General features: G+C 33.9%; 1 protein-coding gene across 4 annotated transcripts in view; it reads right to left on the bottom strand.

Annotated features, from left to right (window-relative positions):
• Positions 1 to 26077, bottom strand: part of CSMD3 (CUB and Sushi multiple domains 3) — a 585000-nt gene that overhangs the window by 133155 nt on the left and 425768 nt on the right. For all 4 annotated transcript variants that reach the window (XM_058018891.1, XM_058018902.1, XM_058018909.1 and 1 more), the window contains one exon: positions 7320 to 7436. In XM_058018891.1, the coding sequence (XP_057874874.1) occupies positions 7320 to 7436 (117 nt within the window). The remainder of the gene's footprint in view (positions 1 to 7319; positions 7437 to 26077) is intronic.

The following is a 26077-nucleotide window of genomic DNA, read 5'->3' as shown; positions in this document are numbered from 1 at the left end:
ATAAAATTATTTCCAGCATATAATTAATCCTGCCTTTCATTTTCCTTTTTCATAAATCCATTAGGTATTCATTCTGAAGACAGACTAGAGGGCATGGCTTCCTGTACCTGTAGAAAACCAACATAATGCAGTCCATCACCTCAAATTCTTCTTGTGTCCAACAACACTCTAAGAAGGAGAGATATTATTGTCAAATATACACTTAATAATAGGACATTATTAGATATTTTGTTCACCTCCACCATTAGGTTTAAAACATTTGAGGGTGAGGAATCACTAAGAATAGCTTGAATTTGAATCAACCAGTCCCAAGGCACTAAATGATTGCTCACTGAAATGTATCAGAAATTGCCAGCTTTACAACATAGCATACGATAAAATCATGAAGTTCTGTGTGTGCAATGGGACTGCAGGATGGATGGAGATCACATATGCAATGTTCTCTGATTCATTTAATCCTTCGTTACTGCCAGAGCAAATATGATAAAATAAGGCTTTGTTGTTTCTTTTAAATTACAAATAAATGATGTTCTTTCAAAAATTGCAGATAGATGTTTTAGATGGGTTGAAACACACCATGGGAATTTGTATCTCTATTTGTTGATTAGAGCAAGGATCTGAATGGCTTCGATAAGTTATCTATTTAATTAGGTGTATAACTAAAACAAGAGGAAATGTATTCCAGCATAGGATTCAATTTTTTTGAATTTATTTGCTTTGCCTGCAAGCCTAAAACTGCACTTCTAGACATTCACAGATTTAAATCACACCCATTTGGATTATACAGATTAAAACACAAATCCCGTTGCTGTATCCAACTCCAAAAGTCCAGAATTTACATTGATGGATGAAGACTCTTTTTTTTCATTAAGATTTTCATGTCCATTTAGTATGTAAAAGATAGACTTCAAAGCTTTTTATTTCTGGCTCAACACCACTACATTCTTTTCTTGCTAAATTGTGCAGAATACAATGAGTCAGATTCTACCAATTTTACTGTATTCATTATATAGCTATACAGTTTTCTTACTTTAAGGAAGAAATGAACCATGACTTTGTATGGTTAATTTTATGCATTGTAAATTTCAGAAAAATTGTCCGTTTATCATATTTAATCAAAATAGTAGTGGAAAATAAATTCATACTCAGTCATTCAATGCACATTGAATGAACACTGAGAATATTCAATTTCTATTGTGGTAGCAGGGTGCATTAATTTATTTCAAGCACAATGAACACAATCTACACATTTTTCTGGCCCTAATCAACCTGACTCCATGCTTAACCCTCTTCAGTTCTCTTCATTAACTCTCAAAATTAAATTTGAAAAAGAGTCAAATGAAAAGACATATACCTATCATGTTACATCCACTCAGGGAATTTTCAAATTCAAACAATATTCTGGCAATGAGCTAAATTAACATAAAGCAGCATTTACACCAATGTGAACGCTTCCATACTGAAACACTCACTTTCATTCATTCATTAAAAATAATTACTTCAGCAATTGTAATTAAATATTACATATAAATATTATCTTTATTAAGCTTATTATCTCTGGGATGAAAAGTACTTCTGTGCCTGGCTGATATCCTTTGCACAATGATCTCTCAGTTCTGGCCAGGGTTTCTATAGTCTATCATGGATGAAACTCCTGCTAATGTACTTTTGAATGAAGCTTAATTAGCTGACTGGAGAAAACTGAAGAAAAGGACTACTATAAATTTTTTAAAGCTGAGCTCTTGAAGTTTAGCTTCAAGAATTTACTAAGAATCATTCTAGTCTAACTAGTACAAGATCCTTGAAACTGCAGTATCAGAATGGTGGTAAGAGAAATTACAATATGGCAAGAGAGTTAATAGAATACCAAGAAAAAAGGATGAGGTGTGAATTTTCTATCAAGTATTGGTATTACTTATACAGAAGGTACTTCTTCCTATTGCTCACAATAAATATTTGTATGTACACCTTCAGTATTCCATGATGATCACTCTATACTTTAGAAAACTGAGAAAACAAACCAGAAAACTGAATTACTCAACTAAATTTGATTTCATTAAATTTCTGGATTAACTGATAAATGTTTTTAAAATATTTTTAGTTTTTATATGAAGTGCCCTGTGATAGTCAGTTTATATGTTTTAATGCAAAAATTTTGCAAACAAATACAAAAATATAGATCATTTTTTTCTTTAAAAATAGTTTTATGGTTACATGAAAAAAGAGAAAATAAATAAATGGTCTCTTTTCTTGGAAGTCATTTTGATTTGAAGTAATTTTCTTTTTGGGAAGGAAAGGTGAGGTGAGCTGACTTGTTCTTATAAAATATAGGGTGCAAGCTGGATCGCTGTCTCTTTCTTCTGAAATTAGTGTCTTGAACCTTTACACAGTTGGACACTCAAGCTTTTGGAGCAGTCTTTGTGGCTTCACTCCATCTTGTTGACAAGTAATCATTGTTTGAACAGTGCAGTCCTGCAGCTTTGAAGTGTTTGCTTGTATAAAAAGAGGGTAGGAGCAGAATCAGATTCCTGCCTATGGCGACATTTTGATATTTTAGAAAATATTCATTCATTTCTATCTCCCTTTCAGTAAACTATTGCTTAATTCAATAATTGTTTAGTTTATGTTTAAAAATATTGATGCAAGTTATTTAGCCAGACATTTCCATCCATTTTTACCTAAGATGGAGATTTAAACCCTCCACATTTAAAAAATGGCAGTCCATATGCATCTGCCACATTTCTTAAATTATATTAAGATGTACACAGCAGTGATGATGGATTCAAGTTACTAAAATGCTTTTACTGTAGATGTACATCTGTAGATGTACAGATGTTTGACTCTAATTCAGATAAGTATTATCATAAATATAATTTTGGTTCTCATTCCATCTTGATGTGAGGTTGTCATTTGGCACATTCTGCCCCTTATGATTTGTCCTTGCCTATCTTTTTCTTCCCAAATGTAATGTGAGTTTGTAATCAAATCAAACTACTGAAATAACTTTACTGTGACATGACTGTTAAGGGGTCTAACAGTTGTAGATGCAGTGAGCTAACAGAAAACATATGTTGACACCTTTGTTTGATCAGTTTGTATCTTCATGGGCAGAATAAAATCTGTACATTTACCTTCCAGTAACTGGTAAAAAATTATTCCTTCAAGGACATTATTAAGAATAACAATAATCCCAAAGTTCAGCTGTTTGGTTCTACTTCTTTCTTTCCTTTGTTGCTAATATGGAATAACTCATGTCTGTCTCTTAGAAATTCAAGACAAGACATAAGCAAAAGCTGAAAATGACATAAATGTGTCTGCGAATATAAGCCAGTTATTAAGGAACTGAAGAGAATAGTGGAATTAAATTTCCCTGTTTACAGCAAGCAAAGTGGATCTACCTTCATTGCCATAATTCTAAGAAGTCTTATTCCAAAATATCATTCTTATCAATAAAATTCTTGGTATTTTCTATTATATTTTCATGTAGATGTAAATCAAATGTTTCCATGGATACTAGACATTTTCCCTATTAATGTTTTAGCTTTTAGGTGAGAAAAGATAGCTCTGCTTTACATTTCATAATTTTTGATGGCAACTGAGAAAACATATTTATTTTGTGGTAGCGTAGCTCAAAGCCACACTTACATACCTTACCATGAATGTTCAATCTATCTTTTTGCTCTAACAAAAAGGAAAGCCATTTGCTGAGGCCAGCTGATATAAAATCGATTTTACTGTTAAAAATATTAATTTAAAAAGAAGTATAGATGACACCATTATACAGAGCAGAGCATACAATTTAGATCATGTCCATCAGGGAAAATAACTAAAATCTCAAACATCTGCATTTTAATTGTGACCAAAGCTGTATTTCAGGACTGAACAATTAACAGTCATTACACCACTTTAAATATCAGTGGGAGAGTGTCAAATAAGAAGCTGAGTTTTCCATGTTTACAGCAGATTTTGCCTGTGGCACACTGTGTGCTTTTGTGAATCATTTATCTTGTAGCTTAAACCTGTCATGGTATGAAATATTGCAGCTGTGATTCTGCATGACAGAATAATGAAACACTGGGAAAAATTCCACATTGAAATGACTTTTCCACAGAATTTTTGACTTGAGAACCCAAGAAGCTGCAGATGAAATAGGTTTTCTTTTCAGTCCATCAAAAACTAATCCAGGCCTATGAGTTCCCTTCTACACACTGAATATATTATTACATTGTTTGTGGGTTTTGTCTCTATTGACCATGTTTTCACTTTTTTTTTTTTTTTTTCTCTAACTGTTCTTTGTTTTAAGTTCTCATATACTGTATTGGATGCCAAAACCAGTTCTTGAAGAGTTTCCATTCAGCAAATATTTGATTGCTGTATTTCACTTTGAAGATTGGAGCCACAGAGAAGTTGACAGATTTGTTGCTGTTTTCTTTAGGAAAATTAAATTATCATATGTCAGCAGCTTTGCTGGAGTACTCCTTTGTAGCAATGCATCTGAACAACTTAGACTACCTTGTGCGCCAGCCATACTGCTAGTAGTTCTTCTTAGCAGAGCCCTCTGGAATGCATCAAGTTTACAAAGACATAAACTGTTCTAAAATAAGAAAGAAGAGGCTGAGAAACAGAATATCAAGACCACAAGAACTTGATAACAGAGAGCTGTGAGGCACCTGGACTGTAACCAATCCCATACTCTGAAGAGTGTGTGCAGAATGCGTGGACAGGATAGAGGCATCAGTCAAGAAAGGCGTGATCAGCGTGTGCAGTAGTTGTAGAATCTATAAATAAGTGCATAATGTAAACAGGAAATGGCTTCTGCTCAATCATACTGGTTAGCCACACACACCCCTTCATTCTCATAACGATTATTTTGACTCTTTTTTGTCTCAAGTAATCTCTGTCAAATCTACACAATGTGATGCATATTACCAAGTGAATTAAATATGAAATCTTACGTCTTTTTCCACAAAGGTCAGATTTTTTTGTGACCATTTGTCAGTGAGTGATCCCTACATACCAACAATTGCAAGTGAAGACTCTGAATGCAATATCTTCTATCAGGACCCAAAACAACAGAGTTAATGGAAAAAAAGATTCTACTTACAAAAATTGATCTGAAAGACCTCAGCATTGCAATTTTATGGCTATTCTTCTCTGAACTTAAATATATTTTGACAAGTGAGAGGTAAAACTATTAGATAAAACACATTCATTACTCATACTGTAAAATTTCAGACTGAGACAAATAATTACACTGAATGTAAAAAACTTCAGTTAAATCAATTGTCAAAATTTGCTCTTCCTAATGGTTTTTGCTGGAATAATTTTATTAAAGACAGATTGCAGAAAGAGCCCAGGTAAGGAAAAAATCTGTATTAATAACTTACAAAAAAATTGCACATCACTGTCCAATTCAAAGAAACATTCAGATTTTAAAATGTAAGCTTCTGGGTGTGAGGAATACTGCTTATTCTATATGAGCATCATTGGAAAAAACCAGCTAAAACAGAAATATATGTTTTGGCACTTGCTTCAATGCGTCATGTCATCCTCATTTTGAGTGGTTACTGCCAGATACCTTTTTTACCTTTCTCTGTCAACAGACTTTTTTGTTCTGCATTCACAAAAGTGGATCAAATATCATCTATGATATATTCTACATGTACCTGAACTAATTGTCAAAATACACTATTTAAATACAAGAAAAAAAAATAAAGGTTTATCCCAAAGTAGAACAGACAAAAGGTTTAGGCATTCTATGACATTTATATTCCACAATATGTCAATGAATCCTTATATGCTAAGGTTATGCATATTTAAGAATTTTTATTTGCATCAGCATTGTTTTGTCTAATCACTGTGAAACAGTTAAACAGAATTCCTTAATACTGTTACTATCTTGCTTAGTGTGTAAGAGAACAAGTATTTCTCAAACTGTTCCAAATAAATAACTATGCAGAGCAGTGGGATTTTTTCCATTTCCATGTGCTGTTTTTGGAAATCTGGTTTGTTTCTGGAAATCACAAAACTACACATTTTGAATCCATTATTGTAGTTATTTTAAGGCTTTACATGTTGACATCTGTTTCAAAAACTGAGCACCACTATAATGATATTCAATGAGTAACTTCAGATTTGATGGAAATGGGAGGATATAAACTTTTCAGTTTATCTAAAAATGATTAGATGTGTCAAACCAATGCTTATAATAGCTAGAAATAAACCAAGAATTGAGCACATCTGGTTAATTTTTTCTTAATATTTTTGGAATAAGGAGAAATTGGCATGACTTTGGAAGCAATACTTTTAAAAATCTATTTATTTTGTAGTAGTCTATGCACCTCTACACTATACCCAAGAATAAGCTAATTGGATATTAAGGGAGTTCAGATATCATGAGTATGGCAGATGGACACACAGCAGCTGATGCATTGTCTTTAATTTGGCTAAGATGTTTGCAGAATCAACATGAAGGAAGGTTAAGAAATACCCATCCCTATCCCCAGGTACCTGTTATTTGATAAACTGAAATGTGAGCTGGGGGTCATAATGAAGTCCTGATTTTCCAAGCATGAAACCACAGCATGGATATTTAAAGCTTAAATGATTCTCAATATGTGGCATACTGATTACCAAGAAGTCAAAGTGAACAAAAAACCCATCAGCAGGTACCACAGACAACAAAATGAGATAGAATAATTCATAAATCCAGGGAGGCAAACTGTCTTTGTTTGGGACAGAAGACACCATTAAAATATTTGTCTAATCAACAGAAAAGTGTTAGTATGGAGGTGGAGTTTTGATGGAGGATCAGAGAATCTACAAAACCCGAGCAGAAACCTGCTGCTCTAATTTCCTTTGTCAATAAAGACTATGCCATTGCCTCATGATGCAGAGAAGCCAAGGATTATAAGAGCAATGCTACCAAATATTTAAGATAAAAATTTCTTCCCCTGCTTACATGGACTTACTGGAGCTATGCTTCACTTTCTAGAGCATAGGCACATGACCCTGGGTGAAAAGAAACATGAAGTGGTAGCACAAATATATTTGGTTAGCATCACAGTAGTATTCTAAGTTACAGGGTAGTTATCACAGTGAGACAAAAATACTGAACACTAATTTCAAGAGATAAATGCCAACATAAGTGTTTTGAGAAAATAATGCACTATAAAATGATAAAAGTGGTAATAGAAGTATCAGCTTAAAACAGATTATACACATTAATAATTTTATGTAAACGCAACCATACAAATCATCCAGAATTGTTGAAAGTATCCAAGCAATAAAAAGATATTAATGAGACCAGACTTACTTACCAAATTCCTTAGGAACAGTGATAGAGTAAATACAGTTGTGACCAACACTATAATTCTTGGGGTAGTTTGGTGATAACACAGTCCCTTCAGAACCTGTTGATCGGCTTCCACAGGGTGCTAGAAAGTGAAGATAATTGGTTTTTAAAAATGTAATATCATTAAAAAATCAGTTTAAGTTGTGTTACAAAGCAGAGTGACACAGAGTCCCCAGGTAGGTGCATTTGTTGTATGTTGGTATATGATATTACAGGAAATTTTATTACCCTTCTACACTGGATTAAATTTGTACATCCTGTGACATACGGAGTATGTGCAATTTTCTCATATATCAAATGAGAATTGATGGCACTCTAAAGATTTCCAGATCAATTGTTTTTTCTTTAAAATTTATAAACCTTCTTAATAAAAGTAATGATGTCATTTATATGCAGTATGGTATTATTTACAGCATACAAAACTATTATTCATTCCTATGATGCTTTATACGATGTTAAGAGCATAGATTACACAGCCCTTCTACACACTAGTAAATTCTTATCATGCCAATACACTCATCATCCAAAATAATGTACAACTACAACTAATGATATAAGAAAGTCAGGTTTTCTTCACTGAACATGATGTACCACTTACTTATATCTCAATTATTTATAACTTTATATATAAAAAGTTATGAGCACATACTTTTCTTTATCACAGAAACATCATGTTTATGCTGCCACAGCCATAATACTTGATCAAATAGAAGATAGATACAAATGCTTTTTATCATAACAATGTATTTTTCTACGGTTTATAACAAAACTTGGTATTTGGCATTATTCAAAAATGTCAAGTAAGAAACAGCTATTTCGTTTTTTATTTTTTTTCATAAGATGTACAGGTGCATATATATGAAACATTATTCAATGTTAGTGGTTTCCTATGTCTATTACCTGCTTGTCACAGAGACTTTGTAATTTAGGGGTTTAATTTAGATTTAACCCTAATCTATTTTCAAGACTATGGCAGCTCTTTAGAATATTTTTTCTCTTTGTTAAAACTCTTTTTAATGAGTTTAGTTTTAACTTATCTATTTAAAAAAATTATTTCCTGTTAAGACATGAATTTATAAATGAAGTAGTACTCAATGTTTAATTGGCTAAACACATCTGGGTTTTTTTTTTTTTGTGGCATTCTCTCAAAATATTAATACTTCATGAATTACATTAAATAAGGAAAAGATGGTTTTCTTATTACTATTCCAGAAGACTTTATTTCAATACTTGTCATACTAAAATCAAGACAATTATTAGAGTTGTTACAAATAACACATTTTAACACTACTTTTAGTTAGTTCACTCAAAATATTTGGTGGAGTGTACCATGAAAACAACAACATCTTGAAAATGTAGCAAGTTAAGGCCCCAGCAATTTGAGAACAGGTTTATGCAATTTGCATTAGCATGGATTCCTTTCCTATGGTGTAACTTCAGAGTTTTGTGGGCTGTGTACCTGAAACAGGAGCAGATGGCACCTATTGCTCCAGTTTGCGTACAGATTTGGAAATTATCTAATGGATTGCTGTGAAAGTCACGGCATTTGAAATATGTCAACAGAAGGGTCGTGGCTTCTGCTTGTGCATATGTGTACGCATGAGGCAGATGAGGCACATGCACACACATGCTCCAGATATACTGAAGCTCAGCAAATCCATCAGGAACCAGACCAAGATGAGCTCTTGGTGAGGCACAGGACAGGGATGGGCACACACCCTGACACACAGAGTAAGCACTGACTTCCACATGTACATGGAATATTGCCCTCTGTGGCTAAAAGAGTAATCTCAGCGCCTTCCATCAATCCACCACCATGTGAAATGTTAGAATTCATAATCTCTTGTGAAAACACATTTAGATAATAGAACTACTGGGACTTTTTCCAAGAAGCAGTAAGTGTCTTGGCCAAGGCTCATTTGCAGACACTTATTTACAATGAGTTACTGGAAAAACACAAAGTAAGAAACGTTCACTATTTAAATGTGGCAAATATTTGTGACAAAATCAGATCTGTTTACCAGCTTGTAAGTACTCAAGATTTTCTATTCCAGATTTTGGATTAAACAGAAGTGAATATGGAAGAATATAAGCCACAAAAGCATTACAATAAGAAAAATAAGACTAAAAAAAAAAATTATCCCTAACTCCATGTCCCTCTTTACTGTTTGTGAATTGAATGATTAAGCTACAATCACCAGTACCACGGTCCCACTCTCGCATTCACATCATTATTACACCTTCTTAATCAGCAGAAATAATATGCAAATTTAGGGTAAAACTACAATTCCACTAAAGTCAATGGCATTGACACAAAAAGGAACATAATTTCACCCTTAATGAAACTTCAAGTCTTTGTACATAAAGGCAGTACTTTAAAAATAAAATAAGAAATTAAGAGCTAAATACAGTCCTCAGCATATTGTGGACCTTTACTCTTAAAGAAAAATAATTTTTATATACTCTGTTTCTTTCCTATTCTTACAGGTTCTGCAATTAATAAAGGCATTATCTTAATTGTAAAAAAGGGTTCTTACACTAGTATGCTTAAACCAGAGCAAAATATGTTTACCTATATACAGATCTAGACAAAATATGTCATGATAAGTGTCAAGATAATATTATGACAGCTGACACAAAAAATTCACTAATTTTTTTGAGAAAGTCAATATATTTATTGAAAGGTGTTTACAGATATCTAGATGTCATTAAACCCAACAATTTTTTGCAAATTAAGAAAAAAAATATCCAGCATCTTCAAAAATCTGAGAGTTCTCATTAGTACTGAATTATGGTTAAAATGACTTCCAAGTCTCTAAAAGGTGAATATATATCCAATTTCTTTTACAGTTGATAATTAAAATGTTTATATGACACTTTGTATGAAACATCTAAACATTCTTCCGACACGCTGAATTCCATGAAAATAACATGCATCTGTACTGGACTTAAATGATCATATATATGCTCACACAAGAGGAGCTGGCATATTCCCACAAGTGGAGAAGAGACACACTACCAGTCTGAAGCAGGATTTCCAGTGAGAATCTTTTAGGTACAAGGTCTTTCAACAAGACTTGACGTCAGCCTTTGTTACAATGGACTCAGTACAAACTGGAGTTAGACATGAACCATTTGTCACTCTGGCATATGCAATATACAGTCAGCAGTAAGAATTTAATACTTTTGTTAAGCATTTCTTTCCTTGAATTTCTTTCCTTGGTCTTCTCATTCTGGATTTTTTTTCACTCAGGCCTTTCTGAGTTTATTTTTCCCCTTATTATATCCCTTATTTTCCAGCTGCTTCTGTAATGACCCTTATATTCACAATAATTCACATTCCTGGGTCCCAAAAACAACTAGCCTAAAGAGAAGTTTGTTCAAGATGTAAGCATCCAGTTGACCAAGCTGAGAAAATGTTAAATTTTGTAAATCATTAGGTAGTGAACAATTAAACTCTTATAGCAGCCAGACGGTCCTTCAAGACTTTTCTGAATGTGTCAGGGAGGGGGAAGAGATTTGCTTGGTATTTTAGTGAGCTGAGAGAGCTCACTGACTGTACTTCCTTCCTTGCATTTTGGGAAATGCTTAATTTAAAATTCCAAAAAGTTTCAAGAAGAAGATATTTTACCCTGACCTACACTAAACATTAATGCTCAGAAATCAAAGATGGACATGAAACCATAGCTAAGGTGAATTGAAAACATTAAGTTGATGCAAACATATATTTTTGCCTCCAACAAACAGCTAGCATCAAGTTGTTTGGATAGATGTAAAAGTTCCACTGCTACAATGCTATCCATTGACTTTCACTAATGCCTAATTCAGCTAAGTAGGTCTTACTGTCTTGGTTTCAGTTTTATAGTGCAAGGATTTGTTTAGTATCCTTATGAATAGAAAGTCAAAGACTTATAAATTGTGAAAATCAACTTGTCTAATTATTATGCTCTGCATTGAAAAGCCTAGCTATAATAATAATCTAGCAAACCCATCTCGCCCACAAATATAAATTGTTAAAACAAACAAAAAATGCAACAAATACTGAGAACCATTCCCCTGAATGTAAAACATCCTGCAGAACAAAATAATGCAACCAATCAACCAACCAGCAAAAAAAACCCTTCAAGAGGCAACTGATATTTTCTAATGCAATTCTCCAATAGTATTTCATTATTTTTTAATAATGTTTACTTAGACTCTGAAATAATGTACTCCTTTATGTATTTATTTATGATCTAGCTTATTCTAGTTTATTCACCAAAATTTTATGCAGTATGCTGTCCTTGTCCTGCTTTCCAGGGTCAGCAATGGAGCACTAGTGGGAGAGCAAGGGACTTGACTCTGTTAAGAATGTGATAAAGATCAGTGTGTTGATGCATTTCTCCCTATTTCCTTAAAACATTTTTAGCATTAATGGTAAAAAGTTGCTGTGTGTGCTGAACCTAACGTTATCTTGCCTTGTAAAACAACATCCCCCCTAGCCCTTGACAAATCTTATCACAAAAGCAATAGAGTATCACCCATTATGTATGTAAATTGGCAAGCATTTTATCTGGAAGATTACCCACCTTGATCATTAGTATTTATTTACCTTTGTCAAAGAACTACATCCTACCTCATTATGGCAGTGTATTAGTAAATAGAGAATGCAATATAAAATGCATTACCATCACAACGACATCTTTTCTCAAATTTCAGTAGTTGTAAAAGAAATGTAGTTGAAAACCACAGAGGGAAAATCACCCAGCAGAACAATAGGTTCTCGTTATCGATGCCTAACTACTGCTATAAAGTCAAATTTTCTGCGCCTCCAGCTAAACAGTACAATGTTAAGAGCCCCAGTCATGTGCTTATTGCTCATATGTTTTCATCAGGCCTTTGCAGTTTAACCAAAAGAAAGAATGCACAAGGTGAAAGTTGAGTAATAAAAAAGTGAAGAATGGACTACCTAAGCATGAGGATCAACTTCAAATCTCGTAATTTTCTTTAAAAATGAATATTTTGCTATCAGGGCTTTTTTTTAATGCAACTTGAAGTTTTAAATTCCTACTCTTGCTTTCAGATCACTACTTTCTAGCTCCTACAGCTAAGATCTAATATAATTTAATTGTATTTGCAGATTTAAGTGCCATGTTGCACTATCCATTTTTAAGCAGCATTTCTCAATGGAATCAATGGGGAACACTGCTTAAAAATGAATGGCACAATATGGCTTTATATCATGCAGATAAATTTGATTACATAGCTACAAATACAATCAAAAAATAAGAGCAACTGTGCATGCAGTCTGGAAAAGGAAGGAAAAATGCCTTGAAGTACTGGTGATGGGATACTGGCTTTTTATCTAATGGGTCACTGTATCAAAATCCAGTCTAATATAAGTTCTTAGATGAATTGAATACCTAGTATTCAGTTCATCTAAATGAGTAGACTCAGAAAAAAAATTACTTAGTGACATGATTTATGTTTATAAAATTTAATATATTATTGTGTTTTAACCCCAGCTGGAAAATAAATACCACACAGTCCTGCTTGCTCATCTTGCTCATCTCCCCTTGCAGGGGGAGTGAGAGAATTGAAAGGGTAAAACTGGAAATTGTAAAGAGAAGGAAAATAAAATAGGAATGTAACCTACGAAAGCCAAGTAACAGTGATGAAAACACTTGTTCACCATCAAGCAACCAATACCTTGCTAGTTGCTCATCAGTGACCCCAAGCCAACCTTCTCCCTGTATTATTGCTGAACATGATGCCGTAAGGCACGGAATGTCCCTTTGGTGATTTGGGATCAGCTGTCCCAGCTGTGCTGCCTCCCAGCTCCGTGTGCCCCTCCAGGCTGTTCACTGGTGGGATGGTAAGAGGAGCACCAAAGGCTTTGACTCTATGTAAACACTGCTCAGCAGTAATGAAAACCCCCTGGTATTATCAAACCAGAAAAAATCCAGGTCCTACTAGCTACTGTGAGGAAAATGAACTACATACTAGCCCAGACTTCCACATATATTAAATAATTGGATGCTCTTTTTCCTAGTCTTATGTAATAAAATATCATTCTATTTATCCTTTGTAGCCCAATTACAAGATTTTCAGTTGCAATGATTTCTTGTAGTGGTCGTAGGTAAAAAGAAAACAAATACAGAGACTGAGATATCACCTTATAGATACAAAATAGTTTTAATGCAAAAGATATTGTAACATATATAAATGGTAGATATTTATCCTAAAGTTCTAAATTACAGATATATTTATTGTGGATATCAGTCTGTAAATTTGAAGCTGATGAAGGACCTAAAGCTGCTTTTAAAAAACAATGAATATGTAAATGACAATCTCATAAAAAATGCATGTTTTAGTTGCGACTTGGAAAAGCAGAAATACATTAGAAATAAAAAGACACTAAAAAATACAGAGAGAGAGACAGTGCAACATCATAATGCTTAAAAGCAGTATGAAAGAAGAAAACAAAGAATATAGATTTCCATACTGTAGTCTTTTCAGTCTTCTCAACAGAATTCAACTATGCGATCAAAACTGATGTAAAAAATGAGAAAGAAACTGAGGCTAGTATATGTAAAAGTATTTGATTGTAATTAGTTAAAACAGGCCAGCAGAAGCTGGCAATTTAGAAATTTACTAAAGCAGGCCCTGAATCATTAACAGTAAATGAGGAAATCATGGCATTATTTAAAAGAAAACAAACAAAACCCCCAAAACAAAACAATAATGAAAAAGAAAAACCAAACCCAAACTAAAAAACCGCAAACAGAGAAATTCTAAGTAGCAACTTGAAAAGTATCAGCAATTGTAGAAACACAAGATCAGAAGCAGCTAGCAACTGTTGCAGAAAAACCTAAAAGATCAAATACAGATTTTGAGTTTCAATAAAACATTGCTGTAGAGAAAGATATATGTAAGCTAGGCTTTAATGTAGGCATAGAAGGTAACATTTCTGTTCCATTTAAGAGCATTGAAGTTTCAATAAGAACATCACATCAATTTTTTGCCATTAACATTAAAAACCAACATTTTCATATTAGCGCAAAGCTTTGAAATACTAGGGGGGGGTTTAGTCTTTAAAATGAGAATGAGAACGTGGGCAGTCTGGTCACTTTTTGAATATGTGGTAAATTGACATAAAGATTAGAGAAATGATTGCCAGCAATTCTAGTATAATAAAATAATTTTAGATATTCTCATAAATATTTTTGGGATGTTATTAAATTATTGTGTGATTCCTGGAAGAGAGAGAGGTATAAATATCTGTCACAATGGATTAAGGATATAAAAATAGAAAAGAGATAGTACTTATTATAATTGGTTATGGATCTATGCATAGTAATTGATTCTAAGATGACAAGGAAGTTTGTCTGATATTTTTGGTGCTGGCAGTGCTAAACCCACAAATCAACTGCTATAGCATGATGGGTTATTTAATATTTTCAAGAAGAGAAACTCATTAAGAAAAAAGATTATGAGTAAAAAAGTACAAAATGGGAGAACACCTAACAGCAATTCCTAAAAAAAATCCCTGAGAACATACAGATATTTTCAAAGTTTTCTAAAGGATGTATAATCAGTAAAATTTGTCTTGTAAGGATAAAATCAAAGAGATTAGAATCTGTGTAGTGGATAATTAGCAGAGAAACACAATTAGATACAGTTTGAGAAGTACATTTCAAGAGGAAAGTGCCTCTTTCTTTTAAATAAAGAGAAGCAGCAGAAAATTTAGCAGTGCCTTTGATGTTAATACATAAAGTTTATATAAATACATAAAATGCAACTAAACACAATATCAAATTATTTCTATGAAAATTTATTTAACAGTTCATCAACTTTTACCACCAAAGCCAAATAAGCCAAATAACTTTGTATCTTCAGTTTCTGTTTCTTGAAATATTTTAAACAAAACTAGATGTTTTTATGAAGAAACAAAAAGCAGATTTTATACAGCTGATTATGAGATGCACTTCTATATTCAGGGGAAATCTAACTTTAGAAACAATGTTTGCTCTCAATTTAATGATTAAATATAAATATCAGTTCTATTCAGTTTTTCCGTAAGGAACTGTGGTGCACAGAGTTTTCAAAAATTCCATATAGTTTTCTCAATTGCTGAAATCATGTGTTGCTTAAAATTCATTTACTAAATTTACTAATTTTAGCCAAGTGTAAGAAAAGTATGAAATTAATTTTTTTTTAAATAGAAACTGAGATGTAGCAGAAGGTCAAAATACTACATTGTTTTCTGTTGTAGAATGGGTTCACATCTGATAGGTCTTTCATAATATTGGTTGTTATTCATAAATCCAAAATATTATCAGTTTGAAAAATTATTTCTTCTTTATTTATTTTTTCTATATTTTTTCTGAACAAATGCAATTAGCTGGAAATCAGACATATTTCTGTTTCTGCCCTGACTAAATTTAAGTTCATTTTAGATGAGCAGTAAAGTGAACAAGCATAAATGAAAAATTGTGTGCTCCTGTTTCAATTGTCAAAGCCTTAGAGAGAACATTAAAGGAGATTTGAAGAGTCAGATTTCCAATCTTATAACCCAAAATGTAATTCTATATAATGATTCCATTTTTAAATGTCAGGGTATAGCTATACATCATGACTTATTTATTGTCAAGGCCTGTGGAATGTAAATGTCAAAATATTCCATAGCATAATCAGATACCAAATAGGTAACCAAATAAGTATGGTTAATATATTAATGGTTAATAACTAAAACTAAAAATAACCAGATTAAAATTAATCTTAATTTATAGGAAATTTTAAATCCCTGTTTAACAGATGTATTAGTAATTTTTGAATTTAAAATAGCTAAATTGTAGAAAATTATTATTCTTAATTCTTCATTTTTCTGCTTATACTGCAAGAAATAGCTTCCCGAATTAAAGCTTTCTTCAACAAGGAGCAGTGGATGAAATTAATTTCCAGTGCAGTATAGTCTTCTAGAATTTCAAGTGATGTTTAATGCATTAACATTTTTGTTCTGAAGGAATTGTGTGCAGATGATGAAAATTTTTCACGTTGCTTGCCCCTAGAACAAAGGGTGGGATCTGACTTCTCCCTGTCTTGCTGTTTGCATGGGAGCTGGAGCTCCTCCTGTTCATGTTTCTCACTGCTCCACTTGATAAAACCAGTAGAATGCCATGTGATATTTTTCCAGGAGTCACTCACTGCACAGGCACTCAATAATGTTGTGTTCTTTCATTTAATGTTTTGTTTTCTTTTGCCAGTAAGATGGAATTAAAGTAGCAGGCTCTGAGAATAAAGCCATCAAATAGGAGAAAACATTTTCTAACAACTTTTGTGCTAGAATAAAGATCTTTGCAGTGAAACACTCTCTGCTTATAATAAATGGAGATGGAATAGGTCTCTGCAGTCAGCCTATGCTTCAGCACAGCTTCATTCCTTTGAAAGAGCACACCAGTGTTATAGTTTCCACAGCTGAGAAAAAGTAACTAAATAAGAGTTTGAACAAGCTTTTCAAGTCAACTGCCTGCAGGAGACTTGACAGGATATTTAAGGAACTGCTGAGGGAAAACGAACAATGATTTTAAAACAATTTAACTGCCAACATACTAAATGAATAAAAAAGAAGAGAAAAGAAAATTGGCAGTCTTCTGGGGAAGACCATTTCAGAGTCTTTCAAGTATATTAAGATAGCAAGAGGAAAAGAACATTATATGACAGATGTGTAGAAGTAAAAATAAATCAGAGATTAACAAAGCTTAACATATTTTAGCTACAATAGCAGAATTGAGAGATTGGTGCATAGAAAATATGAATCAAAAATGTGCAAGGATTTATAGATCTCTTCACAAGAAATAATCATCCCTCCCAAGGAGAAACTTCCTTTTTTTTTTTTCTTTTTGAAGGTCATATAGCCTACTTATTATTTATTTGTTCATCTGTGAACTCTTCATATCTAAATAAGATTTCATTACTTCTTTGGTTTAAGAATAAATTCTATTATATGATGAAGAGCATGATGATGGTTTCTAAGCAGAAGAAACATAAAAAATGTGAGGATGAAAGGTAAATTATGAGCTTTCTCAGAACTCAGTAACTTTATAAGTTCATTTCAAACTTCACAGAACAAAGAATCTACTTATTACTATAGAGCTCATAAGTGATATCAGCCCCTGAATCTTGTTTTGGTGATAGGACTTTGACCATTTTAGGGCTAGAGAGGCTGTAAATTCAAAGGAACTTAGGAGTGAAAAGAGGATGTATCATCTTTGGAAAGAGAGTCAGGTTTCTCAAGAAGTATTTAAGGGGGTGCTAGGATATGTAGGAAAAATATGAGGGAGGCCAAAACTCAGTTTGAACTTAATTTGGCAACTTCTGTAAAGGATAATAAAAAATGTTTTAACAAATATTTTAATGGTGAAAGGAAGGGTAAGAAAAACCTTTGTTCTCTACTGGATCTGGTAGAGAGCTTAGTAACCGCAGATGAGGAGAAGCTGGAAATGCTTAACACCTTATTTGCCTCAGTCTTTAGTGAGAAGACAGCTTGTCCTCAGGACAACTGTCCTCCTGGGTTGGTAGATGGTGTCAGGGAGCAGAATGATCCCCCTGTTATCCAGGAGGAGGCAGCCAGAGAACTGCTGAGCTGCTTGGATATTTATAGCTATAGACCCAGATGGGATCCATCCCAGGGTGATGAGGGAGCTGGCAGATGAGCTTGTGAAGCCACTCTCCATCATTTACCAACAGTCCTGGCTCTCTGGTGAGGTTCCAGATGACTGGAAGCTGGCCAGTGAGATTCCCATTCACAAAAAGGGTGGGAAGGAGAAACCTGGTAATTACAGGCCAGTCAGCCTGACCTCAGTACCTAGTAAGGCAATGGAACAGTTTGTATGGAGTGTCATCATGCAGCACTTACAGGATGGCCAGGGTATCAGACCCAGCCAGCAGGGTTTAGGAGGGGTAGGTCATGTTTGACCAACCTGATCTCCTTTAATGACCAAGTGACCTGCCTGGTGGATGCAGGAAAGGCTGTGGATGTTGTCTATTTGGACTTCAGCAAGGCCTTTGCCACTGTCTCCCACAGCACACTCCTGGGAAAGCTGCACGGCTTGGACAGGAGCACTCTGTGCTGGGATAGGAACCGGCTGGGCCCAGAGGGTGGTGGTGAACAGTGCTGCATCCAGCTGGGGCCAGTCAGCAGGGCTGTCCCTCAGGGGTCTGTGCTGGGGCCAGTGCTGTTCAATATTTTTATTGACCACATGGATGAGGGGATTGAGTCTTTCATTAGTAATTTGCAGATGACACCAAGCTGGGAGTGTGTGTCATTCTGTTGGATGGTAGGAGGGCTCTGCAGAGAGACCTGGAATGGGTGGATGGATGGGCAGAGTCCAATAGGATGAAGTTTAATAAATCCAAGTGTTGAGTCCTGCATCTTGGCGACAATAACCCCCTGCAACGATATAAGCTAGGGACGGTGTGGCTGGACAGTGCTCAGGCAGAAAGGGACCTGGGGGTGCTGGTCAGCAGCCAACTGGGCATGAGCCAGCAGTGTGCCTTGGTAGCAAAGAAGGCCAATGGCATCCTGTGACAGGAACAGTGTGGTCAGCAGGAGCAGGGAGCTCATCCTTCCCCTGTATTTGGCATTGGTGGGGCTGCACCTTGAGTGCTGTGTCCAGCTCTGGCCCCTCAGTTTGGGAAGGACGTTGAGACGCTTGACTGTGTCCAGAGGAGGCAACGAGGCTGCTGAGGGGCTGGGAACACAAACCCTGTGAGGAACGACTGAGGGGGCTGGGGGTGCTTAGCCTGGAGAAAAGGAGACTCAGAGGTGCCCTTATCACTCTCTCAAACTTCTTGAAAGGTGGTCATGGTCAGGCGGGGGTTGGTCTCTTTCTCCAGGCAACAACTGACAGAATCAGAGGACACAGTCTCAAGCTGTGCCAAGGGAAATATAGGTTGGATATTAAAAAAAAGTTTTTTACAGAAAGGGTGAAAAAGTTTTGGAATGTATTGCCCAAGGAGGTGTTGGAGTCACCATCCCTGGATGTGTTTAAAAAAAGACTGGATGTGGCACTCAGTGCCATGGTTTAGTTGAGGTTTTAGGGCTGGGTTGGGCTCAATGATCTTGAAGGTCTCTTCCAACCTAGTGATTCTGTGATTCTGTAATGAGTATATTGCCCATTCAAACCCCCTTTATGTTGTTGTATACTGCCTTTATCCAAATGAGTTTTTAAGCACTAGCAGTGAACCACAGCTGGAACAAAGAATCAGCTTTTTCTTGAATCATCTGCAAATGATATTATAATACTAGAATGACACTTGAGGTTTTCAAATTATGATCACTTTGTTTCCAAGTGATTTTAAATATTTTGAGTGTGTGTGCATCAGCAGTTTAAAAGGAAACTGCAGGAACAGTTAATGATTGTAATTTTAAATTTGAGATCTGACAGTTAATGATAAATTCACTGAGGTCATTGCAATCCTCTCAATCTCAGCTTTCTTTTCCATCATTGTTGTTTAGATTTGTCATACAGACTTTTAAATTAATTTTAAAGAGACAGAAATTCCCACTTTTCAAACTCACTAAAGCAAAATGAACTAAAGAAAATTAAAAAGAAGGAAGAAAAAAAGACAGAAACAATATAATATCCATAATTAAGGACACATTCAGATTAGAAGTCAATAAAGCTAATCAAGAAAGTTAGGAACTGGGACTCCTGAAACACAGGGAGGAAAAGTAGGCTCAGAAAGAACTATAAAATGGAACAATAGTCAAAATAAGCAGTCAGTGAACAGCTATGAGCACAAATACCAATTGAAAATACAAAACTAAATAATACATAATTGACATTTAAAACATGCAGAAGACAAAGAAAGAAAAATACCCGTGAAACTTTTGTGTCTGGTAAACTTTCACACATGTCACTGGGATCTCTAGGGATCAGCAACTCAGAGAATCTTATCTACTACATTTTAGATTACCAAGTTGAAGAGCCCAGATCTATTTCTCAGTATTGGAAAATTTTTAATTACACTTCTCAAAAATTTAAGATTTTTTATTTTGTTGTAATAAGGACTACATATAAAAACTCCAATTCTATTTTTCCTTGAACTATGAGTGCTGAGAAATAGACTCTCCCGTATCTGCAGGCAAGAAGTAAATATGAATTTCATGTTATATTTGTTTACTTTTTGTTAACACTGCCTCATCGCAGTATATATAATGGGCTAGAGAGGTTGGACTAGGTGACCCACTGTGGTCCCCTCCAACCTTACCCACTCTGTGCTATTGTGATACTTCACAACCAAAATCTAATTGTCATCACATGCCTATACTTAGGGTTATTTCTTATAAAAGCATTTTATCTGCACTTAACAGAAGTGAAATTGTTGTACCTTTTACTCTGTGCATTTGACTTTAGATATGATTATACCATATAATTTTATGATAATGTGAAGTTTGTCATCTCAATTTTATGTGAATTTTTATTGGAACAATACAACTATTGCACAATTCATAGGCAAAATATGTATGGTATTGTGGGATTCATAATCGCTGAACCTGAGAGAAGCAGTGAGAGAAGCAAAGAATGATAAAAACAATTCTTATCTCATTCGCTGCTCCTGCGTTGTGCTAAAGTAGAATGCAATATGGAGAGTATTTACCCAAAGTGATGGTGCTTTGTTTCCTTGGCCTATCAGGCCAAGTGCATGTCCAGACTGTCAGTAAGCAGACAGTCACGAGATTCTGGGCAGTTGAGTGCAGGTGTGTGCAGAGTTGAGTTCTTGGCAGATTCAGTTTACATGTAATGTAATATAGGGTAATATAGTATGGAATAATATAGTATAAGAATGAATTTGCCTTCTGATATCCATGGAGTTCTCCTCATCATTCTTCCTGGAACTGGGCAAAAGTATTACTGATATGAGATCTTTGTGATAGCCTTCCTTTATTGATTTTTTTCTAGATAACTCAAAACTGGACATCACATCAACAACTTTCAATTCTTACCTTGTAATCAAATATTATCCTAATGCATTCTATTATTTTCCCTTAAAAGAAAATATTTTTTCATGGAACACTGCCAAACATCTTTATAAATTCAATTACATGGTAACAACTATATTTTAATTTCATCCATATGCTTGTTGAGCTCTAAGACATCCTAAAAAGATCCACATTCCTCTTCTAAAGTTATATTGATTTTTCTTCAGCTTGTTGAACAATGTGTCTCCTAGTTCTACTTTTTTTTTTTTTTTTTTTAACTAATCTCTACCAATTTTCTAACTGTGGAAATTGGCCAGCTACTCATCAAGGAAGATTTCTGACAGGTTCATCACCTCCCACTGCTTCGACAGAAAGGCTAACTTAACCTCAAGGTCAACATTTGTACTTCAAACACTTCATATCTATCTCTTTCACAACTACACAGAAAAGAATGTCTTATCCTAGCAACTTGCTATGCTTCTGTTTATTGATTTTCCTTATTTTAACTCAGTTCCTTCAAGCCAAAGGAATTGCTCCAATGCACTACTTATCCTGTTACCTCAGTAGGGTAACATAAGAAATACAACATAATAGATAAGGATTTTTTTTTCCTTCCCCTCAATAACATTGTATTTGAATTCTTTTTTGGCCTTGATCTGTTGTTAACTCTTTAGTAAGGTTTTACTTTTTTAATCTTTGCAAAACTGTATTACTGCTTAAATTAGGTTTTTGGGATTTTTTCCTCAAAACCCTGTTGGCCACATTTTTTACAACCTTCTTTTAAACACTTTCTACTCCACTACCTTCTTCTTAAAACATTTAATTTTCCTGAAATGCATATCCTAATATCTACTAGATCCCTTGACTGTGTGGTTTCATCACCTCTTTTGGTGATACATTCAAATTTTGATTCTGATTGGCAATATGCTAACATGGTGTTTTTACATTATTTCAGATCAACAGTAAATACTTACCTTTTTGCTGTTGTCTTCAAATCTATTTCAACAACCTTCCCTAGTTTAATATTGTTCCCCAAACAAAGTAAAAAAAAATAATTTTTCTCTTTCTTTCCTCCTAGAGTGCCCAATTTGAATGTATTACAGACACTTTAGATACATTTAGAGCATATTATTGTCACATTTACTCCCATTGAGAAAGTCTGCTCTGCTTTAGACCAGCTGTTTCTCTATTCATTCCATACTTTTATCTTATACTGAAATAGAGGATGTTAACTGAATCACCAGCATTTGAACTGAAAATAATTAAAATATCACTGAAAATAATGTACTCTGGTCTTCTATTACTTGTATTTATTCTCAATGGTAAATATAAATATATATTAATGTCTAAAAATATTGTTTTTAAACACATCTTAAAAACCCCAAACTAAAGCAGTGATTTCCTAGTATGTCACCTAACTAAAGGTTTAAATTACTATCTAAGTCAGTAATGGAATAACAAAATAATAGAAACATATAAAATGTGCAGTACAACAGTGAAGAAATTGTAATCTTTTAAATTTATAGCAACAAAATAATTTCTGCAATAGATGGAATACACAACTGCATATTGCATGGTGTTGTGATGCTTATATTAACTTCTTAAAACTCAGCTACTGTTTATGGTGCAAAACAGAAATATATCATGAAAATATTCCTGCAAAAACCTCAAAACTAAGCGTAAAAGACACTTGTTGTAAAAGACACTTTTCCTTCATAAGAGTGCAACATCAGCAAAACAAAGCTGTAACACAAGCAGCTCCTGAGCTAAATGTCAATGGACATGGGATCTGTAAGAGAGAGCTATGCTCTTTATTTTTATGCTGGACACTGTCCTTGCCTACATTCCTATAGTATGTTGGCAAAATGCTTTATGTAACCCAGTCAAGAAGGAAAACAAAATAGAATTCAATTTTAAAACAATGCAGTCTCTTAATTACAGGTTTATTCTGTTGCCCAGAACCATCCACCCCCAGTCTCCACTGTGACAGACAAAGTGGAGATGACAAAACTTGTGCAAACAATGAAATATGAGCCTTATGGATGTAACCACCTGCATATTCCACATAATAAATCTTCTTCCAGTGCATTACTGAGGCCTTGTTAAACAAGAGTGAGGACGTTCTGACTGCTGCCTGAGGTTAGGTTAGAAATATGCATGTCAGCTACAGCCAGTGCAGATGACTGGATCAGTTACTTTAATTCCAGTTATTTATTAATTAATTTACCATGATTATTAACTGATATTACATAATCCTGTCCTAATTCAATGTCTTGCAGACTTTGGAAAGTAAATATTTGCTTCTCTGTGTGATAAATGGTAAAGATATATTTTTCCTTCTAAGAACAGAATACCCTGAAGTCACCTTATCTGTTTGAAAAAATCTTCAAAGAAAAATATGCACCTATGGTTCTAATACTAAATACAGGAAAAGACATACATTTATGTAAACTAATGCTAAAACCAGTTTTCCTCTGCACCTCAAAATACCTTATGAAAAAAAATTTTTTAAGGTAATGTTTTTTCAATGTTTAACTAGAAAATTTACATGTTCAAAGCACAGAGAAATGTCGGTTTTTAATATTCTAAAGCAGAAAAAAGATCACATAATTTATTATGTATTTTCATTGGTACGTTCTGTACACTTTTATTGCCAAAAAAATGAGAAACTCTGTCAATTAATTTACATATTTTATAATTAACACACTATTTTCAAAAATATTAAAGTTGCTGTGACATTTTCCCTGCTAATTCGTGATGTTGTTTCAAACTAACAATTGTGTACAAAATCTTTTAAAATTATGGCTTGAATAGATATGCTTGATTTCAAATAATTTCTTTTACAGGAAAGAAAGTAAAAAATGAAAGCTGAAAAAACCCCAATATTTTATAGCTTAAAATATTTCTCATTCTTATAAAATTTCCTTCATTAAACTCTGCTCCCAAAATTTGGCTGCAGATTTATTTCAGCAGAAGAGGAAGTGACTGGTTTTATGATGCACTCCACTTAACTAATCCTTTAAATTCATTGGGAATTAGGGTTCTCTGGCAGTTGATTTTAATAAGATCATTGTAATTAACAACTTTCTTCATTTCCAATACTTTACTTATTATTATATGATATTATTACTTCTTAAATGAAAGCCTAGAATAATTACAAACAATATTTATTATTCAATGGACTTTGTAAAGCCATAATATGAATTCCAAATGTGTATGCAAAAGGTCAGAGTAGTTCTTGCTGTGAATATAAGCATCTGTCTGTATCAATTTTTTTCTTCCATCTTTCCAGAATTGTTAATATTTATAGTTAATTTCAGTAAAATTTTGAATTTTTTTCTGATATGAACAGAAAATCTGTAAGAAAAGCTGAGTTTTTAACTTAAACACATTAAAAAAAACAACTGTGGGGTTTTCAGCAAAATACCAGCTGTCTGCATGGTCATATAGAAAGAGATTAGATTAATTTTCTGTTTACAAAACTATTTGTGTATTTTACAGTAAAGAATCAATCACATATCTTCAGAAGAACGAGACCACTGTCTCTGAGAAGTGTACACTGACAACTAAATCCCTAGTCAGTTACTGCAAATTCCACTAGGTGGAAGCTAGATTTTCTCATTTTGGCTTTTTGACTTGATAGTTCCTAGGTTACAATGGTCTCCTTTGCATGGCTGAGGAATAATGAGTTTGCTCACACAGAAAAAGGTCTGTAGTGTGAGGTTTATAGGTTAAGGTACACTCAGACTTAGATGCCTACTTCTTTACTTTACTCAGAAATCTAGCTGCTAAATTTTAACACATATATCCCTCAAAAACAGAGTTTGTTGTGTGCTTTTAGTGCTGCTTCCACACAGTATATTCAGATATTTATCTGGATCTTGTATTTCCCGTGTTGCTGTCATATTCTGCTGAGCATGCAAGCAGATTAAATCCTGTTAATGCAGTCAAATGCAAATGGAAAAATATGCCTTCTTAACCAGCTCTTTGAATGCCCCTTGATGACCTTTCAAGAAGCCTGTCTCTCTCCACTGACTATATGGAAGGAAAGCTTGGAATGATAAAGCAATGTACATAAATTTGTAAAAATCTGGAAGTGGAAGCTTGGGAACAAAAATTCAGAAGATAGTTCAATAACAATTAAATAAAATCCTTCATATTTTTTTTCAAAATACCTTCAATTGATTTTTCAAGTTTAGAATTAACCTTTCAGAGTATTCAGAATTTAAATAGCATTTTTGTATTCAAAGCAAAATCCTAACTGATTTCCATTCTACTTCAAAGTACTCAGGTCATTGTTTATGTGATTCTACAAGACAAACATGATGTTTTGGGCAAAAAGAAAGTGAGAAATGCTTAGTAAAAAGTCAACATATGACAATTTTAAGTAAAATATGCTGCTTAAGTGGTGAAACTGACCATTACTTTGGAACTATAAAACACAGAGACACAAAGCATGTCATTAACAGTAACATTCAGCTTCATTAACTGCAGGAATATTCTGGCTTGTGCAGTTGCCCAACTCATTCCTCATTCAAAATTTGAAATATATTTAAATTACAACTCTTTGTATGGTCAGTTTGTAAAAAGTGCATAAAAATATGATCTATAAAGCCTCTGATTAAGTAAACAATGTTGAGTGATTTATGAAAAAGTTGTCAGCATTTCCAATATTACAAAACAATAAGCAGTAACATTATGCTATTTTTTGCATATCTCTTTTCTACCCTAAAAGTTTTCAGATATAAACCTGATTT

Source organism: Melospiza georgiana, chromosome 1, assembly GCF_028018845.1.
Source record: "Melospiza georgiana isolate bMelGeo1 chromosome 1, bMelGeo1.pri, whole genome shotgun sequence".
Classification (NCBI taxonomy): domain Eukaryota; kingdom Metazoa; phylum Chordata; class Aves; order Passeriformes; family Passerellidae; genus Melospiza; species Melospiza georgiana.
This window is presented reverse-complemented; position numbering and strand designations above follow the sequence as displayed.